We start from the raw sequence: 17,747 nt of genomic DNA on the forward strand, positions 1-17,747 counted from the left end.
CATGATCGGGGTGCCGGCGCTGCCCCGGGCCCCGCCGCCGGGCGCCGCGACCCGAGGTGGGTGGGTGGGGGGCGCGGAGGTGCCGCGGTACCGGAGGGGCGCTCCGCCGCCCTTGCCGTGTGCGGGGAGGGGGATTAAGAAGTTTAGCGTGTAGGTTAGCCCAAAGTTGCAAAGGCATGTGCTGATTAGAATAAGAAAGGGCAGTCGCGTGGCTCAGCTGGCACACAGCGAGGCCAGATGATAGATAAGCAGCTCTGGGTCTTCCCTTCCCCCCAGCCCCCTTTTTCAAATCGCAAATCATCTGCTCCGGCCCTATCCTAGCCCCTCATTTTCATTACAATGGTTGTGTGTTTACCTGTGATCCTGGGACGGGGCATTCCTTTGTCTCCCGAAGAGATTACCGCAGCCAGCTGCTCTCCAGCCCTTCCCTGGGCAAATCCCGAAGTGGCCCCTATATGTGTTTTACAGATTGCTCACGAGGAGAAAGCGAGCCCCCCCACTTCCCCCGCCTCGTTTCCCTACCATACTTGTTTGTTTGGGTTTGCTCCCTGGCTTGCTTCCGACGGGATTTTGCTTGTGGGAAACTACGAGGGATAAAATTGGTCACTCGTGTGCGTGAGCTGTCGTTGCTCCCGAAATGGGAAGGGTGCAGGGCTTCGTACTCCCGCCAGAGGGGCAGAACCACAGGGCGTCCTGGGGATGACAGGACATTAGGGGCTTCCCCCACCTTACCTTTCCCCGGCCCTAGAGTTCCCCTCGGTCAGGGACAGTACTGTCTCCCAAACCTCCCGTGGGTGCCCTGGGCCAGGTAGGTACCATTCTTTCCCTCAGGCCCTGCTCTGGTACATGGAGATCCATAGGCCCTCATGCCCATGTTACTCTGGGGAGCAGCTCGGCCTCGCATTTGGAGTATTGGCATCTTGGCCTGCCTTAAAATGAAGGATTCTCACGATCTTCAACATGCTAGAAACCACAGATTTAAACTAGAAAACCTTCTGAAGTCCCTTCACACGTGAAATATCCCATGATCCTGAGATTTACCCTGTGCCTCTCATCCCATTCACCCTGTTAGCCAAGCCTGGTGTAACCCCATGCAGCACTGTGGCCTGGCTTGTCTTGGCGGGGGTGTCACAGACAAGGAGGGTGAGTGATAGGGCTCAGATCATGTACACAGGATAAAAAAATGTGACGGCACTTCTCAGAGAAATGTTTTTGCATTCTGGCCATAAGATTTCACTTGGATGGCTGGAAAGATTCCTTCCTGCTACCAGCTTCAGTAGAAATATTCACTGCCTTCACCTGTTCTCATAGGGAAATTCCTTCTTTTGCCCAACTTTATTAAGCATCATCTTAAGCCAGAACTCCAAATAGTAGCTGCAAACTACCACTCCAGACAGTAGCTGCCCAGACCGCTCTCTCCCTGTGACAGTAAGCACAGCATGTTGCTGTACTGCACTGCATTTCATGCATGAAGGGTTTTTCTGTTCCCCTGTGGCCTGCAGCCCCTTCTCACAGTGTGTGCAACTTGTGCATTGTATGCTGACTGCAGCGCAAAACCTGCTGCTAATATACTTTGGAGGAGGAGAAGGGGGAGCAGTTTCATCATATGTTTTCAGGGCTTTCCAAGCCACTTCCAATTTGCACAGCTTTTATTTCTTTCTGCATTTTCTTCCATGGCAGGGAAGGCAGGGAGGAGAGAGAAGGTGGGGGCAAAAACTCCTCTGCAGAAGGTGATTATGAGAAAAAGGATGGATATGGATGGGGCGGGCCTGAGCTTTTGGAAATGCTGTCCCCTTTTCTGAGAGCATCTGCCCGGAGACGAACAGATGTGGGCACCTGCGGTGACAGGCCACATATGCTCTATCCTATTCACAGGCATTCAGACACGGCTACAATGGTGAGGCTTTGTGCACATGGAGTCACCAAATATATTAATCTGCGCTCCCCAGAGAACCGCTCTGTTTAATTTTTCACCGGCAATAACATCTGATCTAATCTTCCCATCGGCTCTCCCGTGCCCCTCTCTCCCCTCCCGGAAAGATGTGAAGTTATTCAGGTCCCCACCTGTTGCCGGCGGGGTGGGAGCGGGCCGTGCTCTCGGCGCGCCCGCAGCCGAGCCGATATCTCTAGCCCGGGATGTGCGGCGGGTGCGCCCGGAGGAAAAACGGGAGTTCCCCTCCGCCGGCAATCGCCGGGCACAGCAAAGCGAACCCGCACCCCCTCCTTAGGTAGCACTGCCAAAGAGCGACATAAATCTCCGGTGTGCGACTCGGGGGGGTTCAAGCGATTTCGGTGCGCGACGCTTTCATGTCCCCACGGTCCCCCGTCCCCCCGCCCCGGCCAGGTTTGCTCGTGGGCACACTGGCCTCTCCGGCCCCATCGTGGCTGTACAAAGCCGGGGGACCACATCCCGCGGGCGGGAACAGATGCGGGTCCCACCAGCCCGGCCCCCCTCCCGCAGCCGGCCGTGCCAGACGGGGATCGGGACCTCCCCTGCCCGCGCCTCGGCACCGCCCCCGCCGCTGGGCGCAGGCGCGGCCCCGCCCCAAGGGAAGCGGAAGCGCCGCTCGGGTCAGTGCGGGGCGGCGGCTGGCGGGACTGGGGGGCCCGGGGGGGGTGGGCGCGGACTCAGCCCCAGCTCCGTCCCCATCTCCATCTCCATCCCCTTCCCCATCCCCATCCCCTTCCCCATCCCCGTCCCTCTCCCCGTCCCCATCCCCTCACGGACCCCGGAGAGGCGGGGTCCGGCCCTGCCGGGGCTGGGCGCAGAGGCCCCCGCAGCTCGCGAGATCTTTAAAGGCCCCTTCCAACCCAAACCATTCTGCGATTAAAGAGGGTGGCATTCAAAAACTCTGTCTGGAGTGTGTTAGATCTTTAAACTCTGAGGATCCGGGAATACCTTTAAAAACTGTCAATTCACAATGTGTTTTTTTTTTCCTTTTTGAATTCCATAAGCATGTTTTGGTTTTTTTTTAATAATAAGAAATCTACACTCGTTTTTCTGCCTAGGCATACTTTTCTAAAGGCTATAAATCTGAAAATTTTTGTCATATTTATGAAAATCTTTTGATATTTACTTATTTCTCTGATATAAAAACCAGAAGTGGAAGGGAGAATGAATGAGTACTTATGTCTGGTTTGTTGATGGCAAGGAAACTGTTTCAAACTGTTACTGTTCAAGCTGGTATCGAGGCCAGGACAAGGCAACAAGCTATCAGCAAAAGCAGAAAAACAGCAGTTCAGTTTCCAGGCTGCTGTCTTTTTTTTGCTTGTAGAATATCTTTATGGTTTTTATTATTGCATTTTAGAATGTTGTTTTTATTTTTCTTCTTTCAGACTGCAGTGAGTTTTGGAGAGAACAGCCATGGGCGTTAGAGGTTTGCAGGGATTTGTGTCAAGAGTTTGCCCTGATGCATGCAAAACAGTAGATCTGAGAGAAATGGCAGAAAAACATCGTGTCGATCATCCTGATTTCCCACCTGTTATTGTAGTAGATGCCATGAGTTGTGTCAGATACTGGTACACACCAGAATTTTGGGTGTGTGGTGGCCAGTGGCGGGAGTACCTTGCCGTTTTAGAGGATTTTGTTAACGTTTTTATGGCAGCTGGTATCAAGTTGGTGTTTTACTTTGACGGAGTGGTAGAAGAGAAAAAGAGAGAGGAGTGGATCAAACGGAGGTGGAATAATACCAAGGAAATAGCCAGACTATTTCAGTTTATTAAGACTCACAGGAAACAACCAGGCAGAGAAATGTTTGTTCTTCCCTCAGCTTTGCCTACTTTTACACGTTATGCCCTGAAGTCACTTGGTCAAAAAACAGTATGCACATTGCAAGAGGCAGACTTTGAGGTGGCTGCGTATGGTTTGCAACACAACTGCATAGGAATTCTGGGGCAAGATAGTGACTACCTCATCTATAATACATGTCCCTACTTTTCCATTGAGAACCTCCGTTTGGACAGACTGGTCACTGTTATGTACTCTCGAGAGGAACTTTGCAATGTGTTGGGTATTAGTTTGACACACCTCCCTCTCTTTGCTGCCTTGCTTGGCAATGATGTTGTTCCAGAAAGCTTGTTGGAAGGCTTTTGGCACAAATGTTTAGCCACCAGTCCCCACAAGAACAACAGCTACAACAGAAGAACAAAAATACTTCTAGGTGTAGCAAATTACATCTCAAAAATTCCATGCTCATACAGCAGCCTGAAACACTTGGAAGACATGCTACCTCTGGGATCAGACAAAACCTTGCTTTACAGAGGAGTAAAGTCCTATCTTTTACCTGGGCAGCAGTCTCCATGGATTCCTCCCAATGTAACAAATTGTCAAATGTTATCTCTTCAGCAGCAATCAGCCATCTGTCAAGATAAAGAAATCTTTCAGGTAACTTGTTTTTTAAAGCTTAGCGATCACTTTATCGCCATGACAACTTAGTGGAAGTTGGTAATTAGTACGGGGAACCTACTGAATTAAATTTGCTTGTGCAAAATCTTTTGTCTGTTAAGTAGAGCCATGGTTAGGACTATTGCATGCATCACTATGAGGGGAAAGGCAGCACATTTAGTAAAAAGTGGTTCTCTTTTTGAAGCATCAAGCAGGTCTAATAATGTGGAGCAACTGCTGTATAGGCTAATAGCTGGGCATAGAGATGTACTTCCCATGTATTACATGATGTATTGACTTCCTTTTACTTTGAGAACCCACAAGTCAGCCATAAGCTGGTCAGTGGTTTGCTTGGCTGTGCCTGGCACATGCAGTCAAGGTGCCAAAGAAAGCTGTGCTAAGAATGCAGAAGTTGAAATTCTGGTGGAAACTTCGTACGGAATCGTATCTTACAATTGTAGAATGGCTGGGGTTGGAAGGGACCTTAAAGATCACCTAATTCCAAACCCCTGCCCTGGACAGGGACACCTTCCACTAGACCAGGTTGCTCAGAGCCCCATCCAACCTGGCCTTGAACACTTCCAGGGATGCTCCACCACTTGTCTGGGCAACTTGGGCCAGTGCCTCACCACCCTCACAGTAAAGAATTTTTTCCTAATAACTAATCTAAACCTACCTTCTTTCAGTTTAAAGCCATTTCTCCTCGTCCTGTAACTACATGCCTTTGTGAAAAGTCCTTTTCCAGCCCTCTTGTAGCTCCCTTTAGGTACTGGAAGGCTGCTCTAAGGTCTCCCCAGAGCCTTCTCTTCTCCAGGCTGAACAACCCCAACTCTCTCAGCCTGTCTTCGTAGGAGAGGTGTTCCAGCCCTCTGATCACCTTTGGACCTGCTCCAAGAGGTCTATGTCCTTCCTGTGCTGAGGAGCCCAGAACTGGACACAATACTCCAGGTGGGGTCTGAACAGAGCAGAGTAGATGGAGAGAATCTCCTCTCTTGACCTGTTGGCCATGCTGCTTTTGATGCAGCCCAGGATGCAGTTGGCTTTCTGGGCTGCAAGCACACATTGCTGGTCAGGTCAAGCTGCTTGTCCAGCAACACCCCAAAGTCCTTCTCTGAGCTGCTCTCAATTCATTCTCCATCCCACCTGTACTTGTGCTTGGGATTGCCCAGACCCATGTGCAGGACCTTGCACGTGGCCTTGTTTGAACTTCATGAGGTTTGCACAGGCCCCCCTCTCCAGTTTCACTTATGGCTTCCCGCATGGGCAGGGACGTGCTGGTGTTGGGGTGAGAGATGGCACGTCAGATTGAGTCACTCTGGGAAGTTGGATATATTAGCTTAGGGTAGCCTACCCAGCTAATAGAATGTGAGCTACCTTGCATCAGAATTTATGCAATAGTAGTAAGTCTAGAGTACAATTCTGTAAATTCATGGCATTTAAGATAACATACTGAGATTTAAAAAAGGAAATCTGTACAAGGAAGTGTATTTTAGACCCTACATTAGCCATCTGTCACTTCCTATTTTATTAGGTTCTCATAGACTTCATAGAGCCTTTGTCTCTCTTACTTATCTTGAACATTTTCTTTAAAACAATTTTTCTGTTTCCTCATATTACTTCAAAGTAATCATATCATTTAAATTTTCCTTTAAAAAGACTATAAAACATTTTATAACTACCTTGTAACCTATGCAATGCTCATTTCAGCTAAACTGCAGATATATTTGGGCTTTTTTTGTTATCCACACACAGGTACAATGCATGTCACTTTCGATTGTTGTAGTTAAATAGAAGACGTTTTAAAAATCAGCGACCGTACATCATAATAAAGTGTTGAAAAATACTGTTTATGCTTGAAGTGAAAGGAAAAATTAGCCAGAATGTAATTATCTACGTTGGATTATGGCCAGGACAATAGTGGCAATATCCTTATTCCTTAAAAGAATGTACCATGCAGTCTTTATGACAAGTGGTCATTATTTCTTAGCTTGATCTTTCATTTGAAGAGTTGCAGTTCTCTAGCATCATGCTGAGCTACTGCTGTAATAAAATAATAATGGTTAGAAACTCCATTTAAGAATGCCTCTTCAACGTTGCTGCATAAATCCTATGTGAAGACAGTCCCTGGGCCAAGGAAATTGAAGTCAAAATGTTAGACATGTTAACTTCTCTTTTGTTTTTGTTACAGGTGTTTAAATATTTGTATATGTAATGTGTGTGCTTTGCTTTGTATTTTGAAACCCATATGTAGTTCTGCTTACATTGCACATAATCTGAACTGCATGCAAACGAGGCGCACTTCTCAATTCCAACTGTGAGGACGTAGCCTCGTGTTGCTCTTTCTCTCAGAAAAAAGAGCACAACTTTCTGGCTGACTGTAGGTATGAATCAGAAATGTTTTTCAAGATACAGCACTGAATACAGCAATACTTCTGAAATCAGTTTGTATTTTTTTCAGGATATGAGGATATGTAGATTATTGGCAAATTACAATAAAGCAGTATTTTTAAATGACCCCATATCTGTGACAGTGGTTTGTATGAAAAAGTTTAATGCTTCATTCAAATCATGCTTAGAAATACTTAATTCTGGGTTTTATTTTATACAAAAGTAGACTTGGGGGATTACATTGTTTACGCATATTAGGAACACTAAAATATTTCCTTCAGGGCAACCATTAATTTATTGCTATAAGCAAGTGCTCCGTTGATTGCCATTGTTCACAGAAGCCTATCATTGATTCTACGCTCATGTGAGAATTTCTTCTGAAAGTATGACATTTCAGTAGAATTAGTTTTGATCAGCAATGACCCAGTGTCTGACTGCAGCCTTGACCCGCTGAGTTCACAGGTTTGCAGATACTGGAATTCTGCAGAAATGGTGAATGGTGAACTCTGACCAGGGGTCTGCTAATTTGACAGTGAAAGAGGCGGTGATAGCTGCATGGATGGCATAACCCAAGTAATACGGATAGTGTGATACATGCAGGGAATGCAGAGCAGAGAGACGTCAGTGCCTGCTCACCATATGGCATGGGTCCTGAAGAATTTATTAGTGGCACCACATGGAGATAATTCACTCCACTCAGCTGTTTGAACACCCCCGTAGTTTTGGTCTGAGGTAGTGAAGTAGAAAGTCTGTCTGGGTCTCCACTTGGCCAGTCCAGGTTGCAAGTGTTACTGGTTGAAATTCTGCGCTGCCTGGGAGCAGCTTTGTTGCTTTTGCATCTAAGCCACTCCAGACCAGCAGATCCTGTTGGTACCGAGGCTTCTGTGAGCCTGTTGCTGTAGCCAGATGTATCTGCATCCAGTGCGTGGTTAATATGCAACCTGGGTGATGCTGTTACTCTACTTTGCAGCAGCAGCCTGTAGACCTGGTTTTCCTCACTGGAGGGGATTGCATTTCTGTACATGGGGAAGAGCTATTGCAAAGTAAATGTGTCATGAAGTTAAGTATTCTAATTTTGCCAGAATGTAAACTGCACAAAGTCAGCACAGGGAAGAAATAGAGCTGTCTTATGTAGTTCATCTTGCAATAAAATTAGAAGTTTGGGGTTTGTCATGCCTTCACTCACTGTTAAAAGAGAAAAGATACATTTTCAGGTGACTAAAGGAGGACAGATATGTCTGAATTCAGAAATCATTTTAAGAATAATTACTCTCTAAAAAACTGTCATTCAAGCTCCCAAGTTTTAAGAATTAAAAGAGGGGCTAAGAAAGACAATAATAGGTTTCCTGGGGATTCCTGTCTACTCAAAGATAGAGGTCTGAAACTACAGTATACTGGTGTTATTTGAAAAAGGACTTGTTCCCTCCCTGGCTATTTCGTCTATTGTCACTGATAGAAAAAGAACTATTTCTTCGAACAGTGAATACATTTTGTTACATTTTGATCCTTCTTATTTTTGGAAATAATACCTTCTTCTTTCTTTGAAAAAACAGTTAGCTAAAGAACAGCATATCCAATCTGAAAATTATTCAGTCTTCAATATCCTGAGTAATGGAGTTATTGAGTGTAGCAACTCTTTGGAAGATGACTGTGATACAGAGATTCCTGGACAGTCACTTATCTACCGCCCTGCTCGTCAGCATATTTATTCTGTCTTGTTGGAATCTGGAAAAGGTAAGAATTAAACTACTTACATCGTTATTCAAGTATATGTTCAATTTTGAAATATGAAATATTGAATTCATTGCTTCAGTGGCTACATCAGCATTTAGGATAAACGGCATTTAGGATAAAAAGTGCATTTAGGAGAAAAACGCTGGGCAGCTGAAGTGTACTTCTTATGGAATCAAGAGAAAATGTGACAGTGAAATTGTGGGCTTTTTTCTACATGCTGTTCCATTTCACTGCTTTTAAAGTGATTTTAAAAAATTGGGGATTCTTTCCTTGTTAAATGGGAAGTTGTGAAAGTAGTTAATGATCAAAAGATTGAGCAAAACAATGATCTTTAGAAGATTTTTGAAGGTTTGAGAGTGTATGAAACCTTATGTTGCTTTGGTAAGCGTGGCTACTGATGAATTAGTGAGTTGTAATACACTTTTGCAGAAACAATAATGCACTGTTAAAATTTTACGTTCTGTTGATTTTAAGTCTGCAATTTTAAGACCAGTCAAATATAGTTACTGTAATAATGCAAATGCAAGTAGTCATGCCAGCGATTATTAGTTCTTTCATCCAAGTGCAAGAAAATATGATTTCTTTATCCAGCGGTATAAACAGATTCTGGAGCAGGTACATATATCTCTGCTTCTATTCATCTCCTCCAAGACAGAGAGTTCTTTATTCACATCCTTGGAAAATTTCGTGTTCTTAAGACTTCCATTAGTTAAATGTTATCTTTACAGTGTCTTTCAGGCAGTGAGTTGAAAATAAAATGTGTACTGAACTTTTGTTCTTTTGAATATGTTGATTTCTCCACAGTAATCACTTTACATTTTATTGATGAAAGTGCACCGCCACCAAACCTAATATTCAAAATATTTGCTTAGAAAGGCACAGAAAGGTAATTAAGTACATGACTTCCTTCAGCAGCCAGAGGTTGAAGTTGTGCCATAATAGGAAAAAAAATAGGAAAAACTGAATCAGAGTTTACATAGTCATTTGGAGACAGTAACAAAAATCTCAGCAGTAATCATGCATATCTGTCATTTTTCATTTTTCGGCCTGCTGCCTCTACATTTTGTAGACAATTATAACTTGATTGAGTTTTGTTTATTCCTCTAAGCAGCAGGATATTCACTGATGTTTTCAGAAACACCCAGACCAAAATTTCTAATTAACAATTTTTTGCTGTGAGATGTCAGGGTAATAGGCAGATCTACATTTGTGTTACAGTGGGTTTAGAACTCCAAGATGATAATTGAAATACAGAAACATTAATTTAGAATCATACTAAAAATTGAATTTGAATGTGAAAGATGTCTTCTTTTAAGAAAGTGATTTTAGAATAAAACCACATGTAGCATGTATTATTTATTCTTAGTTCAGGCTTCAAATATATTTGATTTTTGAGATAATTTTCTAAAATAAATAATAGCGTCCCCTCAATCCTTAACCCTTCCAGAAAGGTAGGTACAGTGTGTCTGCATAACACCTCTATTAAATCTGCATTTTTAGTGTGTTTATTTATCTCTAATTGCTTTAACCATGTCACTTCCTAGTAGTTCATGGATTGCTTTTGTATTCCAGTGTATAGTTGCTTCTAAGTCAAGAGTGTAGATCATTAGTCAGAGTCTATATTGGAATTCATAAGTAAGTGTAAGCGTTATTTTTTTATGGATTCACTGCTAAACCTGCAAGGACGTTTTGTTCTATACCAAGTAAGTAGAATCCATTGCCAGTTTCCCTCAGGTGAGGTCAAGTTGACTGTTTTTTTGTAGTTTCGTAAGAGGTTGGATGGGAAGAAGTACTGTCTGTGGGTTGTAGTATAATGTAGAATCACTTTGGATTAGCCTTAAAAAGGAGTTTACTGGAACAATACAACCAATTAGATTAGTCCATGTGGAGTCTGCTGCCATAATGATACAGCTGCTGATGTAGCAAATTTGAAGGTAACTTGGCTAACTCTACACAATGTTCCAGTTTGCAGTGGTGATGTATGTGTTAGTGATCCTTTTTTTTATTCCTTAATATCTGTCAATTACCCTGTGTTGGAAAATTACCTCCTTGCAGTTTGCAAATCTGCTTATTTACTGTTAACCGGCAAAGCAGTCAACATTTAGTAAAAACAGTGGTTACAGTTTTAGTAAAAACAGGTTAAATATAATGTAAAATGTTTCCTCTACTCTGAAATAAGATACTGTTAGTTTTGAACATCTAGGGTGAGATTTCCAAGGGTGCCTAAGAGACCCACAAATCCATAGGAGCAGGATGTCCTTTGAAACCTTTGATATCCTTTGAAACCATTGGCCTATACCATGCCACTTTGCCTGAAGCCATAGTGGAATAAGTGTTTCTTTTGCTGCCAGTGTAAGTAATTCTCTTGCACAGCCACTCATTTCAGTCTCTGTGCATCCTCTCAGTTGTACTGGTGCAGCTGTTAGTGCAGCTGTGTGGTGGCCTAGTTTGAGAAACTGAAAATAGCCTCTCTCTCTCTCTCTCTCTCTCTCTCTCTCTCTCTTCCCTCCCTTTCTTGCAGTCAGGTAACTAACCTGGTTTTGTTTCCCCATCTGACTCTGTGTAGCCACATATAGCTGTGGTGAAACATCCCAAGGGAATGGCAGAGTGTTGGAATGAGCAAATCAGCAACCTCCTGTAAAAGTTAGCAGTGCTGCTGAAAGAATTGCTCATGGCTTTGGTATAGTTTGACGTACGGTAAGCATGTATGTATCTCTACTCATGGAAATGTTGCAGAATCACGGCCTTAATTTTGACCCTCCAAAAATAAATAGGGGGCTGATGGTGATTCTGATAGCATGCCACTTGTTGCCTATTTTAAAAGTACATTTATGATTAATTGAGCTATTTCTGATTATTACCTGAAATATTCCATATAGTGATATAAATTGTCAACTTTTTAGCATCCTTCCTATAAAAAGTACTTTTGGAAAAATTCAAGTAGGAGGGTGAAATAATAAATAATGCATCTTGATAGGCCAGCCAACCTCTTTCTTGTGTGTGCAAAGAGTTCAGAATAAAGCCAGCAGGTTTTGGCACTAGCACAGTCTATGGAAATATCTGCACCTGCATGACCGTTGCCAATTAGGACATTATGTAATGTAGCCTAAGCCCGTGGCCAGCTCCTGGAAGTCCTGGCATCACTCCCAGTTCTAACATTAGCAGGCTAGACTGATTCTCACTTTGACACGGTCAAAAACATTTCACTAGCAGAATTTTTGCCGGTTATCACCAGTGACCACTCAGGAGGGCTGGCATTATTGGAGGTGTAGAGGAACACATGTAACAGCGTTTTCCAGCTGTCTTGTGTTTTGCACATAGTTGAAACTTTCCTTAGGCTGCCTAAGCATTGCCTCCACAGGTTATTCAGAATCTATTTAAACAAAGGAACGTTATTTCTTAAATTTCACTGGTGATACTCTTTATGTGTGCTGGGTGAAAGGGTTAGGGATTTTTTTCCAGAGATATTTCCATGCAGAGAGGGTTGGCGTTTCACTAGTATTTAGAATTAAGACACATTTTGATAAGTTTTTCTGTGAACTGTGGAACTCACAAAGAGTGATGCTCACTGCCAGTTTCCCCTCAACAAAGCTTTTCTATTTCTGTGCTTCTTCCCAGCATCTTAATTTCTCCTCATGTCTTTGACAACTCCCTTGTGCAATATATGGTGTTCCTAAGCATGTTCTCTATTGCTCCCTGCTATTCCCAAATCCTATCTACCTTTTTTTCTCAGCTCTAGCTTTTTTACAGCTATTTGTGTATTGATTTACCCTCTAGTCTGTTTGGATAAAACAGGTAAGTTGACTTTCCTGCCTTTCTTTCGGTTGGTGCCCTAATAGGATCCCTCTGTCGTCTGAGTCACCAGTTTCACAAAATATTTAGGACTTTAATCCATTTGGAATCACTTCTGCTTTGTCAGATTTAGTTGAAACAGAGCAGTGCATCGATGAATTAATTATAAGACAGAAGTCCTAATTTTATTAGGTTTGCTTTCGTAAGAAACTAGGCTAAAATTTAGGAGGCTGAATGAGCTGAATAAATACGTACTAAATCTTAAAACAATGCTAAAACATCAGAATGTTTCTGAAAGTGACTTTGGGATATTAAATTGGAGGGGTTTGTGCATGAAATAGCATTATCACAGACAATGATTTATAATCAAAATGTGAGACTATTCAGCTACTGGAATGTACAGTTTAAGGCTTTTTTTTTTCCCCCAGAGTAGGCATTTTTAATTTTATACTCCATGTCATCAGTTTTTTAACAGTGAGGTGTGGCAAGCCAGGTGTAATACTGTCCCCCATAGTCCATCTGTTGGTTCTTCAGTCCCTCCTCACCTTTACTGGGAGTTTGTGCTACAGGTCCGTGGGTAAGGAGGGAAGGAAGAAGAAGCAGGGGTTGTAAAACAGATTTTGTCATGTTCTTTTCCCTGTCTCTTATCCCTGACACTAGAATTCCATCTGAGGAATTTCTGCCTTTGCACTACAGCACACTACTCATTCATTCCTGCCAACAGTCATCTCCAGCACTGAGCTATAAACAAGATCAGGAAATTCATGTGACAGAACTTTTTTTTGGGTGGAGAATGGAAGGTCAGTCTTGGAGAGATTTGTTTGGTTTGTTTTAATTTGGTGAAGTTTTTGATTAAGGTTCACAACATGGCATCAGAAATACTTGTGCAGTAAATTGCATGGAGATTGGAATTGATGATAAAAAGCAGGAATTTTTAAGAACAGTGGCTTCAGCACAGGGTGAGAGCTGAAAGGAATTAGAGATGCAATTCTGTGAACCTCAAAAGGACAAGGGAAGGAAAAGAAGAAAAGATTTGAAACACTACTCCAAGTGCCCAGGACCAGCTAAACCTGTTTAAGTTATACTGTTTACCAGACTGTAGAGAGTAGAAATTTAGGGCACTATGACATGGTTACCATAAGCAAAATCTGGACAGAATACAGAAGCACCATTTATAAAAACAATGATTCTGGATTTGTTTGTTTGTTGGGGTTTTTTATGGAGACCTGCGGTGGAATGATTTTGAGCTGACCACTGTAAATTGGATAGACTGCATTTCAAAAATGGTTAAATTTTTGATTTTTATCTGAGGGTATTTTTTTGGTTTGTAGTTTTTTTCCCAAGCATCAAGTAGTTAGATGCACAACTCAAGTGCTGACATTTTTAGTTTAAGATACACCCTACTCTTTAGTGGGGGGCAGGGCAGAGTTGAGGTTAGGGACTAGGAAGCCACTTGAGCTATTACGCATAAACAATCCCTTTATACTAGATAAAAGGTCTGGAACAATGGGCTGTAAAAGCTCTACATCTTACGTGGGATGGCTCCATCGTTTCAGCTTTCAAATAGCCATCAAGGCCTACTTATAAAGATTTTGGCTCAAACCCTAACACAGGAGATGTCAGGGGAAGTTGGGAGGTGAATCGTATTAAGCACTGCCTGCATATGTGGCAGTGCGACAGTCCTGAGACTGAGGTAGCTCATGTAGGCCCCTAAGCTATGCCAGATGCCTCCAAAGCTTCCCGAACTGCCTCATAATGGGAAGGCCTAAAGCAGTTTTCAAATGCTTTCTACAGACTCTTGTAGTTATATTTTTGGCTGCAGTTCCCAACTCCGAACTCATGTTTATAGTACATGATTGAAACTCTCTTCATTTGCTCTGATTTGTCATAAAGTTGCTAAAACTTTTTTCTTGGTCACACCTGCTTACTAGTGTCAATACTTGTATTTGACTTATTAATCCAATTCTGTCTTTTTTAGGTGGAACCTATCCTTTGGTAAAAGAGTGGTTTGTCTATTGTGGGAATCCTCTCAAGCAGCCGGAGCTAATACAACCTGTACAACCTTCTGTTCCAGGTAGAATAAAAATGTATTTAAGTCTAAACTGAAAGAATGACCTCACTAAAATGAAGTTAGACAATCCATCATCATCCTTTTGATATAGAATCCAGAATGACTGTGGAGAACAAGGAGCTAAAGTGCTGCATGCCTGTAATTGCTTTTTGTAATTATAATAGGATTCAGCTTTGAGATACATGTTATTGCTGTGTCTTGTTAAACCCAGTGCTAATTCGAACATCAGTTCTAAACTTAAAACAGTTTCTTAGAGGTTCTAGATACTGCTCTAAGGCCAGGATAGGTGGTATGTAGGGCCATATTAAAATTTGTGCATTAACCTATTTGACAGAATGTGTTAATGAGACTGATGGAGAATGTAGAGAAGAGTAATTTTTAGATCATCTATGACAACTCAAAAAGAGATTCCAGCTTTCAATAAAAAAATAGTTAGCTTATCTGTTTCTGTGAAGCTGTTTCTATTGTCATAAGCCTCAAGTTTTGTATGGTTTTGTCTTCTTCCCTTTGGTAAAAAACACATTAATGAACACTCTTAGTGAAATTAGAGTGATGAGAAATATATTTATGAGAAAGTATAATACACTTAATTGAAAAGATTGGACACTGTCCATGTCACTAAATGGTATCATGCAATACAAGTTTAGGATTGGAAGTAAACAGTACTGTAACAATTTTGTTATTTCAGAGGGAAAATTGTTGTGATTGTTCGTTTGTCCATGCTGTTGTAGCCTTCTTTACTCTCACAGCTCTCTCTCTCTCTCTCTCTGTCTAGTCATATGCTGTCACATGGATCAGCAGCACGAAAGTTTTTTTAGTCTCTTATATGATGTGAATTTGTTCCATTGGTTTACAATAACATTGATATCTTGTTAAGAAGAGTTATCTACTCAACTTTTTGAGAATAATCACCAGTGCTTCTTCCCTCAGCGCCAGAGCTTTCTGTAGTAGTCCTTGTTCTGTCTGCTGTAAATCCAGATTCAGAAAAAGTTGAAATACATGCACTTTTTTATAAATTTATAATAAATTTTCTTTTAAGGTATCCTAACCTATATATTTAATGAGAGTCTTCACATTCAAGGATGAAAGAAAACCAGTTGCTGTTTAGATATCAGACTTTTCAAAATCTTTTTTAAAGGGGTGTTTGGAAAGAAATAATTTATATAGACAAAGTACAAATGAGTTTTTATTTGATATACAGTGGTTTCACTGTCCAGTACCCCATATACAAAATTAGGACAGTGATTATCTAATTGGCTTTGTGATAGCATGAAATTGCTGTGAAATTTTGCATATGGATAAGAATATGCATGGTAAAAGCTGATGAGTCTGTCCTGTACAACTGTTTTATTTCAGCATACAATGGTCTGGGGACATGCATTTGTAAAAGAAGGAAACAAAATTTGACAAAGTATAAACCACACCTACATTTCAAATTGCCTAGCAAATATACTGTATTTATTGTTGTGAAGTTTTCAATCCCAGATATTATACTTCCTTCCTCCCTTTCTGGAGAGGAATCCACTTAATCTCATGTACTCTGGTTCTACAGCTCTGCAAACATGCTACGTAGAACCCATCTTTATGTTGACAGTAAACAGGATTTAAAATCACTGTGTTTGTTTGTTTATAACAACCACATAAGTGGAGTTTATAAAAACAGAATCTTTTCAGCCATAATCTTTGCAAATTCAGTAATGAAAGGCTGTTCAAGCAGACTATTAAAAGAGGGGAGGAGGACTTTTAGTGTTTATTTTTAGTCCTCTGTTGTCATTCCTTCAGCGAACAAATATTTTTCTAAAATTTTTACAGTCCATATTTGTATGCCTTACATTCACTCATGCATCTTTGATTTTCCACAGCATGACTTTCTAATTCACCATATAAGGTCCTCAACAGCACATCACATTTTTCAGACAGGGATCATATTTAGAGCTAAATTTAAAGAAGTTGTTATAGGAAGTTAGAGTTCAAAGCTGTCAATCAAGATCAGGTTACGCGAAAAGAGAAAAAAAACTTTACCAGAAACCTATTAGAAAATTCACAAGTATACTTAATTTTGGAAGGTTCTTTGTTTTATCTTTTTTGAAAAAACTTATAACATCATCAAAACTAGTTTAGAGCTGTATTGAGTATATATGGAAAATCCTGACTCTTTTTAATTTGATTTAGATTAAAAAGTCTGAAGAAGCTATTAACTTTGAACTGTAGTTACATAACAATAAATATTTTAAATTTTGCATTGATCTTCAAAAGAAAGGTAGAATTTCCACTATCTTTTTATATAAAACAGCAGAACTGCCTTGTATCAGGAAAAGTTGCAGGTGATAGATTGAATGTTAGCTCTTTGTTTTCAAATAAAATATCGAATCTTAAAGGCAGTATGGTAAGTAAGATGAGGACTTAAAATATATTTAAAATACCATATATATTATATATATGTTGTTGGGTTTTTTGAGAGACAGTCTTCTGAATTAACATCTGTGCTTGCTCGCATTCTCTGTATCTCTTTCTTGCTTCTGGAATGTTTCTTTTCAGTTGAATGAATATGATCATTGTTTTCCACACATTGACAAAGTAGCACTTAAATTGATAAAAAGTGTCATCAAGAAATTAATCTTGTTAGAAGATCTGTGATCCAGGAAAATACTGTTTAACATCCATATCTTGTGAACATAGCAGATATATTGGACATGTGTGTGATTTATATGGAACAGAAGAAATTCTAAAGTCTTTACTGGAAATATACAGATTCTGCTGTTCATTTAATTTCTGAAAATGTGTAGGATATTGTAGCTTCATACCAAAGAGTTTGGATGTACTTTCAGTATTTTAATCATTGCCTCTTACAGGAATATAACATGAATATGCGTAGGTTCAAAATGCTGTCTCTGGAATGCTTATTTAATGCTCAGATTTAATTGGTATTTGGGTTTATGGCATCTTTAAAATTGGCCACAGTTGTTTTATAAGCTTATTTTTACTGCTCGGTACTTACATGCTTGTGTAAAAATGAAGAAGTGTTAAAGTTCTATTACTGATGTTATAAACTAAAATTTCAATAGTCAATACTTCAAATATATATGAACAGTTAATATCATACATTTATATCTGTATGCACAGTGATGACTTGTTTAAAGTTGGTATGAATGTAAGGATCATCTTTGTAAAAGCCTTGAGTTAAACGATCTCATATAATTAATGCATTCCACAACTTTTGCATGTATTGCATATTCATAAATCAATAATTGAAATTCAAACAAATGAAATAAGTAGTTATGTATTCCCTTGAAGTGCTTTTGTTTGTCATGCTGCTTTCTGTATGACAATTTCATTAAATGTATGAGTATACAGGAAAAATATAAAAAGTAATTCAGT

General features: G+C 40.8%; 1 protein-coding gene across 1 annotated transcript in view; it reads left to right on the forward strand.

Annotated features, from left to right (window-relative positions):
* The first annotated feature begins 2,542 nt into the window (after nt 1–2,542).
* Nucleotides 2,543–17,747, forward strand: part of FAM120B (family with sequence similarity 120B) — a 49,628-nt gene continuing 34,423 nt past the window's right edge. Inside the window, exons 1-4 of the mRNA XM_027721400.2 lie at nt 2,543–2,571; nt 3,337–4,384; nt 8,326–8,506; nt 14,277–14,372. Of these exons, the coding sequence (XP_027577201.1) occupies nt 3,365–4,384; nt 8,326–8,506; nt 14,277–14,372 (1,297 nt within the window). The 5' untranslated portion in view covers nt 2,543–2,571; nt 3,337–3,364. The remainder of the gene's footprint in view (nt 2,572–3,336; nt 4,385–8,325; nt 8,507–14,276; nt 14,373–17,747) is intronic.

The sequence above is a fragment of the Pipra filicauda genome, unplaced genomic scaffold (assembly GCF_003945595.2).
Source record: "Pipra filicauda isolate LSUMZ 115617 unplaced genomic scaffold, ASM394559v2 scaffold16_size7369187_pilon, whole genome shotgun sequence".
NCBI lineage: Eukaryota > Metazoa > Chordata > Aves > Passeriformes > Pipridae > Pipra > Pipra filicauda.